This window comes from Passer domesticus, chromosome 4 (assembly GCF_036417665.1).
Source record: "Passer domesticus isolate bPasDom1 chromosome 4, bPasDom1.hap1, whole genome shotgun sequence".
Lineage (NCBI taxonomy): Eukaryota > Metazoa > Chordata > Aves > Passeriformes > Passeridae > Passer > Passer domesticus.
In genome coordinates, this window is record NC_087477.1 from 40,285,134 (window position 1) to 40,301,410 (window position 16,277).

The window sequence follows — 16,277 nt, forward strand, 5'->3', positions numbered from 1 at the left end:
AAAATAATAAGAAAACATGAGAAGCATATAGGTTGGTTTGAGGTTGGTTTCCTTCTGAACAGGAGTTCCAAACTAAAGAGAAGAGCTTATGCTTCATATAACAGAAAGAAAAAAGTTCTATGGTATTTTATCTTTGAATATTTTATAGAAACAGCTGGAACTGTAAACAACACATTACATTTCAAACCTTTGTTTCCTGATTCCTCAATAAAAGATTAGCAGCAGAGGCCAAAGTAAAAATAATCATCAAATCCAGTCTCTTGCACTTCTACCTTTCACTTCCACATGTACATCCATCTCAGTCATGTAAACAGATCTATTTAACTGCAACATGTTAAATTTAAGGAACAGTACATAAAAGGAATCTACAAATACATTACAGATACTTCTGCTGTAAAACATAATATAAGCTTGAGAAAGTTATATTAGTTGTACTCTTTTCATATATGCTGAATTACTGACAAATCTGCAGGTTTTGTTCCCCTATTTCTCAATGACATTTCAAAGTCAGCCTGGCAAAACTCAGTTAATGCTGTGGTCCTAACCTAATAGGAACTGTAGCTTCTGCATTCTGTAGCGTGACTACTCCCATGCTAGGTTTTTATTTCAGCATATATTCAAAGTGGAGGGTTTCCTAGATCTAACCAAAGTATCACATGTAGCACTACAGGTGGTGAAAGGCTTGTTTGGCTGTCAAGACTGCTGAAGGACAAACACAAGTGACATTTGAACCTAACTTTGTTACAGTCATCATGTTCAAAGTTCACAAGGTTCAAAATAACTCTCAGAGTACAAGCCAAATTGGCAGTCACAGTGTATGTGTCAGTGAAAGCTACTTGACAACTGAATCCAACAAGAAAAGATATTTTCATAGCTTTTGCAACTTCAACATATTGTATCTGGCAACTCATTTGCAGAAAACTGAAAGAAAACCTGAACACACTTGTTTTTATGTAGATGTGAAGTGTGGGTTTTTTCCTTTCCTTTTTCAATTAGAAAATGAAAATGTCATTTGAATTTATTAAGTTAGTTAGAAATAGAGATGAGGTTTGCCACTTACCTGCTCTGTCTCAAAGATGTCCCGAAGGTGTTCAAGACCCAGGCTTTTTAGGAACTGGGTAATGTTCATATCAAGACCAGAAACTGTAAGAGAAGAAGCAAGTCTTTGTATTCTATATATCTGAAAGGATATATAGGATACTATATATCTGAAGTAATGAAAACCAAACCAACCACCTTAAAAAGAAAAAAATCAAGAAATACCACTAATTTTCTTAAAATTCCAAACTCTGACTCTTTTTACAATCAATTTGTCTATGTCTGTAATAAAAATCTACTTCCATTGTGTCAAAGCTCTGTGCAAAGCTCATCACTGTTCCCTCTTCAGAATCAACTACTAAAAGCACAAACCATCTGTGACAAATACAGGCTCATACTGTAAAGAGGGGTGGGTGTATTTTTGCTATGTGACCCCCTTAGATTCTGACCTAAAGCATGGACTCCAGATACTAATCAAAGGGTTTACAAAGCCTTGGCAAAATCCCCAGCCGTCATAATCATATCCTTCATCAAAATAATTCTCATTGGATTATTTTTTATAAAATCAATGAACATGTGGGCACCTAATCAGATCCGCATTTGTAGTCAGACCTAATGACTGACAGCAAACACAGATGAACAGTTGACAGTGAACAGTTAACAAGCATCAGACACAGGTAACAGTTCAAACTGCACAGTATTTTCTGGCTAGTCAGAAATGCTTTTCAGATAAACCAAGGCCTATTTTGATACTAAACTACTGTACTTCTGGCAATGTAAACTTGTCCAGCAGCAAATGCACCTTCTCCTTCCTTCCTGTCAGTTCCTGCAGCTCCATCCCCAGCATTTGATGCCCCTCCTACAGCCAGTTCTGCCAGTGGCCCCGTGAGGTTATCTATGCTGCTGGCAGCAGAGAGGCAGGATGGTGTAGATGCTGGCGAGATCACAGAGGCACTAACAACAGTGGCTTGAGGCTTGAAGCATGTAGGCAGAGCTTCTGGAGGCATCGCGTCTATCAGCAAAGCTCGGATATCGTCAGCCTGAAACACAGACAGAACACCCAGCGTGAGCTCCTGCTGTCACAAGTCACTGATCTCTGGAAATAATTTTTAATTGTTTTAGTTGATTGTTCTGGTCCCCGCTAGAAGGAAAACTGCCAGCTTCTGTTACAGGCGAATTCACAGTTGCAAGAGCATTTTGATTCACCACTCAAGACATAGGTGAATCAGGTTCTCCCCATTTCTAAAGGTGTATAAGAAGCTACATCTAATTTTTTTTCTGGCAGAATGGCTTTATAAGTGCTAAAGCCAGGGAGAACAATGCAACAACTTCATTTGAAATCCTTCAGAACCTAGGACAGGAAATGCCACTTCTTAATTTCTGTCAGGCTCAACTTCAGGTGCACTGGAAAAAGGTTTCAGTGGAAACACTACCACTGCCTTTGCTATAATCACATCTCTTGGGTTAAAAGAGAAAAAAAAGGGCAGGAGCTCAGGAGAAGTATGATCTTAGCTAACAGCTGGATTTAGCCTTTATTGACTTAATTAAGCAACACCCTCATCTTCAAGAAATTCCTCCTTAAAAATTATTGTAGAACATGATTAAGACACCCTTATTTTCCCCCAGAGAAATAAAATAATTTTCATATCCTTCATCACAAAGCAAGTTTTCTAGATCTCAGATTACTCTGGAGGATATTTCTTGAACTCTCCATAAATAAATCAATAACCCTAAAAGATACTTGCATTGAGACCAGACACAGCATCCAATTTGGTTGCATTATCTATCCCATCAAGATTGTTTAAGCTAGGGCATACTTCATATAACCTTATTAAGCTTATAAACCATTTAAAAGAAAGTTTACAGAAGCCAGTTTTAGAAGAAGTTTGATAGCCACCTACAAATTTTGGAGGCAGAATGAATTCTTTGGAATGTTCTTTTGGAGTTAATTTTTAAAAAAAAGTAACTGAGGTAATATGGAGGTACTGAGCGTAATAATCCACCAAATGCTCCCATTCCTCTAAAGGTCTATCTGGTGTTCCTCCTAGGTTCAAAGAAATAATCACCAACAGTACACAGACTGACCTCATCAGAGACATTTCAGAGAGTTTTATTTCTGGGAATGAGGAGATTGGTCCCAGGAGTGAATACTTAAGGAGAAGCAAACCTTAAATCACAAGCCATGCTAAGATTTCAGCTGAAGGAAAATGCCTGGTCCCATGGACAAAAAGCCACAAAGAGGCACTCAGGAGATGCCCTTCTCTCCACCTCAGCACAATGGAAGCTGAGGACTGCTGATGCCACGGAGCCATAGGAATGAATTTAATATGCAGAGTGCATCCTCCAGAGCAGCCTGTGGCTGGCTAACATGAACTTACTGTTGCCAGGTCTAGTGGTGTCTGACCCTCTTGGTTCTTCATGGTAGGATCTGCTCCATGAGCTAACAGCAGAGCACAGAGCTGTGTCCTTCCTTTTTGTGCAGCTTCATGCAAAGGTGTGAACGCCCACTTATCTGTTGCATTTACACATGTATTATATTTGATCAACAGTGCTGCTATGTCCACATGCTGGAAAACACAAAACATCTTAATCAACATGACACCAGTAAAACATACATTCCTTTTTTATGCTGGAGGCAATGGTGCCCAGAGACTCTTGTGGTTTGTCTTTCCTGTAACTCATTCTGTTCCCTGTGTCACAGGAGCAGCACACTTCTCCAGATACCAATTCATACTGCAGCTCCACAGTCATCTGTGCCTGTGCACTACCAGATCATTCACCAGCACAGAAGAACTGGGATCAGGCACAGAAGCAGATTTCTGTCAAATCACCCAAAGTACATAGCATGAAGTTTGTGGCAGCTGCAGGAGCAGACATGATACTTAACCCCACATAAAAAAAAATATTTGTGGACAAATCTGAACTGGTGAATTTACTGGGCTGCAACTTTTGTGACACAATACTAGAAGCTCTGAAGATCAATGTTATACTACTGAGCCACACCTGTGTGTACACAGAAGTCTTTGTTGCACTTTCTTTCTTGCAAGACTTTGAACTCATCTGTGGCATCACAGATCTGTTCTATCTTCCCTCATACTTTATGAGAGCTGTAATTGATAAAATGCATTATGACTGTCACAAGGAACAGCTGTTTTACATGGGTTATAAAAGCAATGAACTTATAACCCCATGCTTCCATCAATATACTGTCCCTGAAGTCTCCCAGGTAAAAATAAGATAAAACTGACAAATGAAATTTTTGCCCGCCTCTAACCAGTAGCTCTTTCTTGTGCAAGACAGCAAAGAAAAAAAAGCAGGTAGTCAAAATGACTGGGTAGGAGCATGAAACACTGAAATTGTAAGCAGAGGCACAAAGAATTGCCAATGGATTTCCTTTCTTCTCTCAATGGCAACTGACTCTTTGCAGCTCTCATAAAACAGCTTGGTCTCTGAACAAGTGTGGTTTTGAAAATACTGCCAACTTTATTTTTCCTCTCTGCCAAACTTTTAAAGCAATTGCTGTTCCTGTGATATTTCTGTCACAGAAAGCACTATTGAGGGACACACAGTATGAAGTACTGGGTGGGAGAACTGCAGAAACTTTGTGAGGAAAAGGCAGAGCCTGTGAATCTTGCCAGCTATGAACTTGTGAAACCAGTACTCCTCTCCTCTCTACCTCCCATCACAGAGATCTGAACAGGCTGATGACAGCTTAGAGAAGTGTGGGATGCCAGGAAAGGTATGAAGCAGCTCTTAACTAAATAAGCTGATGGAAAAGCACCAAACACTGCCTTTTTAATATTTCCTGCAGGAAGCAGGGCAATCAGGTTAGATTGGCATTATGATTTTTAGAAATTATAATTCATTAAAACCAATCTCTGACATTTCTCTATGCCAATAAGAAATGTTTTGGGTTTGTGTAAAATGTGTTTTGTTTTCTCACGCCAAAGAAAAGAACAGTCTTTCCAACAGAATTTATCTCTAGATCTTAGCAATATCTTGGGAATTAATGCTTAAAAGGCAGATGCTGATAAACAAATATTACTTGGTATTAAGACCCTGTAACATAAAAGAATTCTGTGCTGCTTTCTAATCTTTCACCAGGATTTGGGGCCTTTTGCTCATTGGAACACTGGGATCCCAGAGTGATGTAAAGAACCAATACAAATAGCATAGACTGAGTTCCATTGATGCCCTTTTTAAAATCAAGGTGAACACTGCACTTTTTATTTCATTTACTCTCAAACAAAAGCAATCATGGTTCTGTTAGGGTCACCTGTCCCAGATTTTGCTGTACTTGTGCCAGGGCCAGGTAAGTAACAGGCAAAGCATGTCATAAGACCATCAAACCCAGTACTCCCTGAGCTTCAGATCCTCTTGCTGACTGTCAGCACAGTGCTAGAAGCTTCTCAAGCACTGTCTCTGTACAATGATTTACAAGAGACTTCTTTCTCACCCAATCCACAACTAACTGCTTATAAGCAATCTATTAGGCATCTGTGCAACTGAGACACAGATACTTACTCCTACATGGAGGAAAGAGGGCCAGCCTCACCTAAAATGGTTTGAATCTGTCACTGCACCCCCTGCAGCAGATGGCTTGCCCCGGAGGACAACCACATTACACACACAGTAGTCCTTCAACTCTAGCAATAGATTCCTACCAAACACCAGCTGTAACACACCTTCACTTCCCTGTCATCATCTGCACACGATCCCCTGGTGTTTTTCTCTTCCTGCCATCTAAGTCTTTCAGAGACAACTTGAGGTCTTTTCTGTTTCAAATATCACCCCAAACTGTTCAACCCTGTGCATCTGCTTGCCTGCATAAAAGCTACATTGCAGTGATCTTTCCAAACTGCAGCATTTAACTGCTACAGCACACCTGAATCTGTGTCCTATCTAATGTGTAGGGCTGCAAATAAGACTCACAACAGCAACTCAGCCCGACAAACACTTCATCAAAGCCTGAACTGTGTTCACAGCAAAACAGCTGCAAAATAACTGGCTTTGGATATGACTTCAAGGAGTCCCTTGCTGTTCTACTCATGGCAAGACTGCCTGCACCTACCCCATAGGATGCTGCATTGTGTAGGGGAATTAATCCTCCTTTGTCCTGGGCATTAACATCTGCACCATGCTCAAGAAGGTATTCAGCTACTTCCAAATTGTTGTAACCAGCTGTAGAAAAAGCACAGGAAAAGAAATTAGGTATTAGGAGAGCTAAACTAAAGAAAAGTATTCGACAGAAAAGCTAAGGTAATTTTTCAACTGCAAAAGTTCCTCTTGCCTAGTAATTGTATTACCTCCTGAAATAGATGCCCTAGTTAACTCTTTGTACAGGACAATTCTCTGTGAAACTCTTCCTATACCAGTCCTGGTTTTGGCAAACTACATCTGTAGACCTACTATAAATATACAAGCCTTGAAAACCTGGCACATTACCCACCTGCAAGATGCAGTGGTGTTGAATTTCTTCCCTGGGTGTCTCTGCAATTGATATTTTCTTGAGTACACAGCTTCTGCACTCGTGCCAGGCACCCCTTCTTGGCAGCATCCAGCAAGGCAGCATCTCCTCGCAGTAAGTCCTGGATATCTGTGTCCCCTTCTTTCACCAAATCCAAAGGAGTGTTCCCATCTCGATTCTTTTTTGTTGGATCAGCTCCATGCTGCAAAGAGCAAATGGAATGCTAGTGTCACAATCATGCACAGAGCAGTGCACATGTGTCACTATTTTGCAAAATAAAATAGGATTTTCCAGACCTATCATAATGAAGTAATAATTGTATAGATTAGTAGGCACAAGAAAATAAATTCACAAGTTTGAGGCCTAAAAGCACTAGTCTGAAACACAGCTGTGTGAGTCTCAATTCCACAGGCAAGAATGGCAGCCCTCTGCAAGAGCTGTCCCTGCTCTACTTGCAACTGCAGTATGTTCAGGAGCATTTCCTGCAGATAGCTATTTCTTACTGTCACAGCAGCATGAAAGGAAAGCCAACTGCAAGTATCTTGCTGCCAGTCCTCCCCTTCTCCTGCAAACTGGCAGAAATCAAATGGCTGGCAGAGGTATTTCCTGAGCACAACCTTCTGAACTAGCAAAACCAGGCTCTGAGTTTTACTAAATGTAAATTTATCCCAATATCAAAAAGCATTTGTTTCAGAAAGGAACTAGCAAAATACTCTTCTCTACACTTTCCAATAGACAACAGCACCATCTTAAGCAGTTTACAGGTCTTTGGAAGAAGTGAAAATAAAATCTGATGGACAAGCGGAGTTGGATGACTGCTGGAGTGTATCTGTGCTGGTAGAACATGTAGATCAGGCACTGATAAGAACACAGTACTGGAGCAACGGGGGATGAGAAGGGGAACACAACTGTGTAGAGCATATGGTGTGAGTCACGTCCACATTCAGCTTTGTGGGAGGACAGCTCCTTCCCTATTCACTCTCAGCAGCAGTGGGAAAAAACAAAGACAGATAAAGCAGAGGCAGCTGCTGGTGCTGGAGTTCTCTGGCTGACCTCTTCAGAACAGTCAAACACAGTGGTCCAATCCCTGCCAGCAAGTCTACCCTGCCATTTCCCACTGGACTGGGAAAGGGATAACAGCAATGGGAGAACAGAGGGAATTAACTGCTTTGTATTTGGAAGCAGTACAACTGTGCTCATGGTGCAAAGGATGAAGAGCAAGGGACAGAAGGGACAGAGCATTAACTACACAAAACCAGTTTTCCACATCTGTGGTTCTTTTAGGAAGAGGGCATTCTTTGTGAAGAGCTTTTTAGACTGCAATGACTTCTCTAAGATATGACCTGAAATCCCTTAATTTAAAACTCATCAAAATTGGAACTATTCAAATACACCCCAAAATAAATATCTGAATGAAGAGGCAGTGTCTTCTGAGACCCCATCCAAGGCACAGAGACAAACAAAGCTAGTAATTTCAAAGAAAAGTGATTTTAAAAAACACTGTCTCCAAAATGCCTGTTTATTTTTGTTTCCTTCTTCAAGCAGATCAGGAGAGAAGGAGCACAAGTCAGGAGGGGTCAAGCTCAACATCCACAACTCAGCAGAACTGACAACACTGCCAGCTGGCATAGGAGACACAGCAGGAGAAACCCTGAGTAAACTGCAGTGTGAGCAGATATCCACAGACACCCAGAGACTTTACATCTGTGTCACCTTAAGAGCATATTTAGCTCTTATCTTGTGAAAGAGTGATTTTAAAAAACTAAATTTCAGCACTTTTCTATTTCCTGTTGTACACCCATTCAGGATCCTCTGAAGAGAAAATAAGGGTAAATTCCCTGTGGAATGACCAGAAAAGGCCTGAGATTTCCAGTGTCTATAATGCAACACTGTGCTTGAGAGATTAAACACCAGAGCTTGAGCTAACATCTCTATTAGAGTGTTACTTCCAGGCCACCACCATGCCTACTCCATACACATCTCTTAATATCTCTTGGTTTCTGCTGTAGATGTGCTTCAAACTATCATTCTTCTCTCTCTGTTTTGGTAATCAAGCGAAATAATTAATGATATAGAAGGGAAATAGTGGGGATTTGCAGCAGCAAATGAAAAGTGGCTGGGGTAGATCCTCGTTATTTTAAGACTATCCATATTCTGACTTTCTCCTATTTTAAATGTGCTTCAGAGGGACATAAGTAGGCATGGTGGAAAGAAGAAATGGGATTGGCATGAAATTCTACTCTAGCACCCCCTTTCATCCTCTCAGGGCAGGATCTGACTTTATGTCAAGAAGTTTCTCAAAGTCATGTTTCTCACTGGAAATATCTTTGCATTACCTCATGCTTTTTACAGGTTCTTCCTCTAAGTAAAATGAATATTTATGCCACAGTATATTAACATGCATTTCCTCCAGGAGCTTGATAAATTATACATTAACATAACAGTTTTGGTTTCCTCTCATACCAAACAGCATTTACGACCCACCTTCTGCTATTGCTCTGTAACACATTCTTGCATAAGTATTAACAGAATTTACTTAAATGCAGTAACTATTTCAGAAAGGGATGGAAAGGACAAGGTAGGGAGTTGCCATTTTTACATGAACTCAGCTGTTTTTTCCAGTTTTAGAGTCTTGTCCTACTTGGCTAACAGTATTAATACACGTGCTGGAAACAGTACTTGTACTGATGATTCTTTTTAAGACAATGATATTACACAAGAAACCATATGACAATTGCAAGATGAAAACTGAGTCAAAGATACCACAAAGAATTCACTGAATGCAATTAACTTTGCATTAATTAATTTTCAGAAAAAAATAAATATATACACATTTAAAGACACAGCTGAGATCTCCAGCACATACTTTTAAAAGCAGTTTGCAGATTTCATATTTTCCTTTTGCTGCTGCTTCATGTAGAGGAGTGAATTTCCACAGGTCTGCCACGTTGACAGAAGCACCGTGCCTCACTAGGAGTTCAGCCACTTCGTAGTGTCCATACGAACAGGCATTGTGCAGGGGTACTAAGCCACTAATCAAAGAGAAAGCATTAACAGCTAGAGAATAAAATCCTATATGCAATCAGTAGATAAAACTCCCACTTTCACCAGACATTGTTATCTTTCAGTTTTCCAGTTTTCATGGTTTTATTTCTCTACTAAAAATCAATTAAAACTTAATTATCCTCCTTCAGCTCTCATCCACAAGACTTTTAAATACTTAGCAAGCCCCAATGTTACAGCTTCCACAAGCAACTTCAATGCTGTTAATAACAGACAAAAATCAAATTGCAAGACTCACAGCTGTTCTGAGTTTGGATATTCGAGTTAAATTTCAAGAAAGACATAACACCATATAATATATTTGAAGTGCAGTTATTAGTAAGTATTGCACACCTGATAGATACAGAAAGATACCCAACACTTCTTCCAGGGTAAGCCTGAAAATCCATTATTGGAAATTTATTATCCCCCTGCTCTGAACTAGTATACGGAGTAAAAGATTTAACATAACCAAGATGCTTCACAATTAATGGGCAAAAAATGTAAATGCTTAATATAATTTAACTAAATAGTAACTGTAAAAATAATTAACTTAATAATAAAAGCTAACATAATTAGAAAAATGCCCAGAGATAACCCTGGTATTTTACACCTTTTTTTTTCAAAACTAATTTTAGACCACCTAAAACAAATTAAAGGCTGCTTTTATGCAAAACAAAGTCTCCAAAATGGGCAAAAAGGGGAAGAGAAGCATCATGTATTACAGTGCCAGGTATGTACTGGATATTGGCTTTTCCAGAAAGCAAAGTATGCTGTAATGTCTATAAACCTCACTACAGCACAGGAACAATGCAGAACAAGGAGAAAAGAGAAAAAATTTCAAGAGAAAAACACCATGGTCACTGAAATCTGAAGTAAAAAGAATAGGTGGGATATAAGTCTCACACCAATAGAGACCAGCAGAACATATCAAGGAATGAAATGTACCCTTTATCTTTGGCATGCACATCTGCTCCATGGTGCAAGAGATACTCCACCACTGATACACGGTTATATCCTGCAGCAAAGTGCAGTGGTGTTGAATGACGGCCTTCCAGATCTCTGCAATTCACATTCTGAGGGCTGCAAAGTTGCTGTGAAGACAAAAGAATACAAAATCTAGTACAGAACTAAAACTAACAACTCCCAAAACCAAAAAGCAACAACAAAACATGAAACAAACAAACTCAAAGAAACACAACTAAACTACCACCTTCAAAGACCCCAACACAAAATTTGATCCACTTATAAAAAATTTTTCAAGTATCAGGAAATTTCTTTCCATTTATGCAAAGTTAAAAAATAGCAGCTCTAAATTTACAGCTGAATGAACTTCTATAACAAATAAGACTTAAATGATGAAAGCAGTGTGAAGATGTTCCTAATATATAAGAAAGGAGGAACTTCTACATCATCAAGTACCAGGTTCAAGGCCATGTAACTTTCTCCAGATGTATTACTATTTCTGGCCTATACTGCCTTCAGAAAACCAGAAATATTTAGCTTGGGAGTCAAATGAGCTGCTGGTGCAGAAAACTGCTGCTGTTTGAATATTAATGGATATCATGTTGAAGTTCAAGGTGGGAAAGTATGCACAACAGTCCATCTGCATGCTTTTTTGTCTGCAGGCTCTTCCATCTGCTCTGTTTTGTCCACAGACCAAACATAAAAAACAAGATCAAACCTTTGTGTGATGGTGGGATTCCACGGCCTGACCCTTCACCTTCAGATTAAGGATGGTTTAAAATACAAAGTCTGCTACCTGTTAATAGTATTTGCTTGCCATCTGATTGAATCATGCACCTGAGGGCTTGTTTCTACTAAACTGTGATTCTGAGAATCACAGAGTTTGCTTCAAAGAATTATGGCTACATCTGAGTCCAAAGACAGGACTGTGTGAAGGGCTGGCAGAATAAACAAGCAGAAACCCAAGCAAAACCCACCTCAGTACATCTTAATGTACTACTTTCTAGAGGAAAAAAAAAAAAAGTAAGATCCATGACTTCCTATTTTTTATGATTTATCATCCATTGGCCACTGCTTCCACAAGCCTTGCACAGCAATGCAAAGTAGAAAATTCACACAAACTGTTCAAACCTACCTTCACAGTTTCCAAGTCTCCAGCTTTGGATGCTTCTAACAACCGATAATCCACATCGGATGTGCGCACAGGTGTACTTTCTACACAGGAAAAAAGATGGCTTGGGATTACTCAGGATACATAAGTTGTATTAACTGGTGTTCAACATATTTTCTGAAGTTGGGGGGTGAAGTTGGTCTGTTGTTACTTTTGAAAATGCAGCTGGGGTTGTGATGTTCAAATTGATATTGCCAACATGTCTAAATAAGGAGCTTTAGTTTTAGAGCAAATCAGTCAGATTTTGACTCTAAAGCTGACATGATTCTGACAACATTCTTCTCTCTCAATCCACACACATACATTCATGTGCACATTTTAACAGGTAACACTACCCAGGTAACCAGCTACATCTCAGGAGTGGGTACACTTCAAAACAGTCCTTCCTTGCATTGCTGTAAAATGCTTTTTCCTTCTTTTGTCCTATTTTAATTGTTGAAAACACTAGAGGAAATGGCGTTTGTAGCTACATGTCTTTTCATCTATCTGGATATCTGCCTTTGTTTGACTACATGCACATCTCACTGTAAGGTGAGTTACTTGCTCTTTACTAGCTATTGATGCAATTATTCTTCTCTGTACTTGCAAAATTCAAACGTAATGTGGGTAAGAGGATGCAAACCCTTAAGGACTTCCATGAAAAATAGTGGCATCCACTTCAAACATCTATTCATCTTTTTAATGGAAGATATAAGCAAATTATTACCTAAGCACTATCCAGAGCACTTTCACAATAAAATATTTCTCTACTGGACAAGCAAGAGATTTGAAGTAGAAGTTCAAACAGTTTAGCTACTATCTGTGTTTTTCTGCCAGTAACACTCTGCTTGTGACTGCTGAAGTGGGGAGTACCTAACAAGTTGGCTGATGCAGGGAAAAAGGTTTCTTATATGCTCAGCAATATTCCAGTTGCCCTGGAACTTGCGACCAAAAGAATCCCAAAACTCCCTACATGTGCCTTCTAACAATCTCCTTGTACAGCAGCATATCCTAGATCTACAAGATGGTTACTTTCTTCCCTATTTGCACAAAATCACTGAACTGAGCAGAACTGTTTATTTATTTTCTGACAAGTGTCACACAATACATACTGCAGTTGTGTGCATTTGATGGCAGAAAGGAGAGATGAGAAAACTAGTCTTCAAGTCTCTTGCACTGAGAAAGAAACAAGATTCAAAGCTGTAAAGGGAGAAGCTGAAGTTCAAATACACAAGCCTTTACTTTTACCCACCACTTAAGATCTGTTGCACTGCTTCATTTCCCATCTGTGCTGCTGTGAAGCCTTGCAAAGAGATGATGGAGGGATCAGAGCCGTAACTCAGCAACAACCGGCAGGTTTGCAGGTGCCCTGCTAACGCAGCCCTGTGCAACGCTGTTTGACCAAGTGTGTCCAGTGCATTCATCTGAAAAAGCAGCAGCAATACAAAATAAAACACTCTTGTAATTAAAAGGCTGCACCTGTCCCTGTCCTTAACAAAAGTGAAGAATATTCCAGCATACCAATTTACCTATCAATTCTTCTGCACTGCAATAAAACAAAACCAAATGACAAAACTGGCAAACACTCCAAAGGAAAAATAATTTACCATAGTTGTTTTCCTGTCTTTTAACAACACAGGTTATTTGTTTGCATGGCTAACAAACAATACAGGATCCCCAGAACCATACTTTAAATAGTGATCAAGCTTTAGAGAAATTTGAGGAAGACCAACCTTGTGCAAGAAAAGAAACACTATCACAGCAGGTGAAAGAGGTAACTTGACATAAATTGTTACCAAACAATTCAAAGATCTTACAGCTTTAAGGAAATTACCATCTGTCATTGTCAGAAGAAGAATAACTCAACATTACCCAGTACCAAGAATTAATGCAAAAGAAAGATGTCAAAAGAAGAATTCTAAGGGGGGGAATGTTGGATACAAACATTTCTTCATCACTTTTTGTGCCTTTCCATGAATGTTAAGTATAATTCTGGATATAATTCTCCTCAATACAAGGCTGTATAAACAGGCAAAATGGAGTATAATTTTCAAAGAGTATGATATAATGGAAACACATCCGTCTGTCAAGATCTAACAGAGCAGCTAAATAACTAGAAGCATCTCTCCCAGTGCACTATCAAAAAAAGGAAGAGAATAATAGAGAGCTTTAAAAAGCGGAAAAACACTCCCATGAAAATAACCTTTCAAGAAGATACTCTGTACCTAGCAGCGATTCATGACAAATTTAAATGCAAATGCCCAGCAGCTTTTTTACCACTTTATGAAATGCAGAACTACTCTATAGTCTCTGCAAGCAACTCAGAACCTGTTATCTGTTTCCAAGCCTACAGATTGCAGGCTGTGAACTGCATGCATAATAAACTTTGTTACTGTATAAATCCACCTTTTTACCATCTCAAAATCTTTGTGGTGACAGCAAACAAAGGTTTTGTTTGTTATTTCTCACCTAAAATGCAGCATGCAAATCCTTCATGAAACCAGTGAAAAAGCATTTTAGTTAAGCCACTTATTTTTCACTAAACAAAATTTAACTAGAACTAAATTAAATTAACTCTGTAAAGATCTACTACCAGATAGGACAAAAAAGTAAAATACTTGCAATAGTGCAATATCAAGTCACAAAAAAAGAACAAAGAACAACGAAATAAATGAAGAAGAGTGTAATTCAATATTGTCTGAAGTTATTTTACAGACTGACAGGGTAGGAATTTCTCAGATCACAAACCTCTCTTGCAGCAAGATGGAGAGTAGGTCTGCTTTCTTCTCACTGCACTCAGCTCATGCCACTCTAATGGGATTACCCTAAAAGTTTTGTTTCAAATGAAAAACTTACTGCTATTATAAATATTAACTAGATGCTGAATATCCCAAATCCATAATTTTGTTCAGAGTATGATCCTCATCTGTTTCAGGACACCAGATACCATTTACCACTGATAAGGGCGCAGAAGTAAACAGAACTCTGGGGCTACACACATTTAGTGATGGTAAAAGCAGAATGAAATGAAATTTGTGGATTCTCAAAGTAGCTGATAACACTCCATTCATCAAAAAAAAAAAATCATAAGTAATGTATTCTTTAATACTGACTTCCCGTGTTAAACAGGCCTGTACTGAACAAACTGTAGAAGCAATAGCAGCAAGGCATTCAGTGAGCACAATTCGATACGATGTCCCTGGAAAAAATGTTAATATTCATTTGAAAAGAACACTGTCAGAGTCATCAGAGCCATCATCTCATATGTCTTATTCAGGTCTCCTTTCACCTTTAAACTATTATCTTTCCTAACAATCAATTCTTCTGGCAGAAGAACATCAGCCATTTGAAGAAATACCTGCTTCCTTCTGAGACAAAAAGGGCTGCAGTTGACAGAGAGATGCAGCACCAAATGCAGCTACTCTTTACCTCAAGAGCAGAGTTAGCCTTTGCAAGACAATTTCATTGGGAATATGCTCGCTTTGAGGCAGATCTTCTCTCACTAATAATGGACCACTTCTCTAAAACCAACCAAAGAATATATTCCAATAAGGCTTAATGCAAGAAGACTTACTACCAAATGAAAATCAACTTAAGCACAACAAATTGAAATACAAAACTGAGATTAAAGTCTTATAAAAATCAGACATATGCCTGGCTTAAACAATGTTCAGTACCAGATCCAAAACCATGTGTCCTTTGAAATTCAAAGTCTAAACTCTGCTTGATAAAATGTGAAATATGCAAGATGTACTGCTTTAACTGTGCCCTGAGTAGCCAGATTGTTCCAGCTGCACTTATTAAAAAAGATAAATATCAATTTGGTCCCTTTTATAGGCAGTCTGAAATTAGAAGGCTGTAGCTCTGAATTATCATACAGACAAGTTTTCTGCAAGGAGTTAAAAGTGACAGGTTTGACAGTTTTATTCCACAGCGCACTGGCTCTGGATCAAATGTCTTCACCTTTTTGCATGGAAGCAGTCATTCCATTGCTGAAAATGCAATGTAAAAGCAGAATACAGTTACCAACTGAAAAGAGTTTTTAAATAAGTGGTTTCAGAGAAAGATACTGTCCTATTCAGTATTACCCAATGCAGACTTCCTTCTGTTCTTTCCTCTCTCTCCCTTTATTTCCTCTTCTCCATCCTGAAGAAACACAGCAGAGAAATGGAAATGGCCACAATCTCATCAGACACTACTGAGATGTGCCCTTCCCTCACTGCTGCTCTCTTGGAGCAGTGTACTCAGTTACAGCAATATTCCCTTGGCTGCCAGGCACTTGCGGCAGCTCAACAGCTCAGGTCTGTTCAGGAAACATTTTTTGCAATACTTCCTGATCATACTGGCTTTCTATCAAGATCAAATGCCCTAAATATCCCTCCTGCTCCTTGACACTACAAACAGCAGCACAAAAAGCAACAGATTCCAAGCACTGCGATTTTCTCTGTGAAATCTTTCGAAAATATGTACATTCTAAAAATCACACGTGAAACTTGTGCTCTGCCAGCAGTTCCATATCACAGTATCCTTCCCTGCAATGCAAGTGCTCTAACTGCTCCCCTCCAGCATTAATTCTGAAGACAAGCTTGCAGTGTGTCTGTCCTGGGGTGACTT

At 39.1% G+C, this 16,277-nt stretch overlaps 1 protein-coding gene across 3 annotated transcripts in view; it reads right to left on the reverse strand.

The window, feature by feature from the left end:
• The window catches only part of TNKS (tankyrase), a 128,359-nt gene that overhangs the window by 13,267 nt on the left and 98,815 nt on the right, over positions 1-16,277 (reverse strand). For 2 of the 3 annotated variants that reach the window (XM_064417337.1, XM_064417339.1), the window contains 9 exons: positions 12,916-13,087; positions 11,649-11,728; positions 10,496-10,641; positions 9,372-9,537; positions 6,488-6,707; positions 6,110-6,219; positions 3,417-3,605; positions 1,805-2,078; positions 1,061-1,143 (listed from right to left, as the gene is read on the reverse strand). In XM_064417337.1, the coding sequence (XP_064273407.1) occupies positions 1,061-1,143; positions 1,805-2,078; positions 3,417-3,605; positions 6,110-6,219; positions 6,488-6,707; positions 9,372-9,537; positions 10,496-10,641; positions 11,649-11,728; positions 12,916-13,087 (1,440 nt within the window). The remainder of the gene's footprint in view (positions 1-1,060; positions 1,144-1,804; positions 2,079-3,416; positions 3,606-6,109; positions 6,220-6,487; positions 6,708-9,371; positions 9,538-10,495; positions 10,642-11,648; positions 11,729-12,915; positions 13,088-16,277) is intronic. The other variant, XM_064417338.1, reaches the window with a different exon arrangement.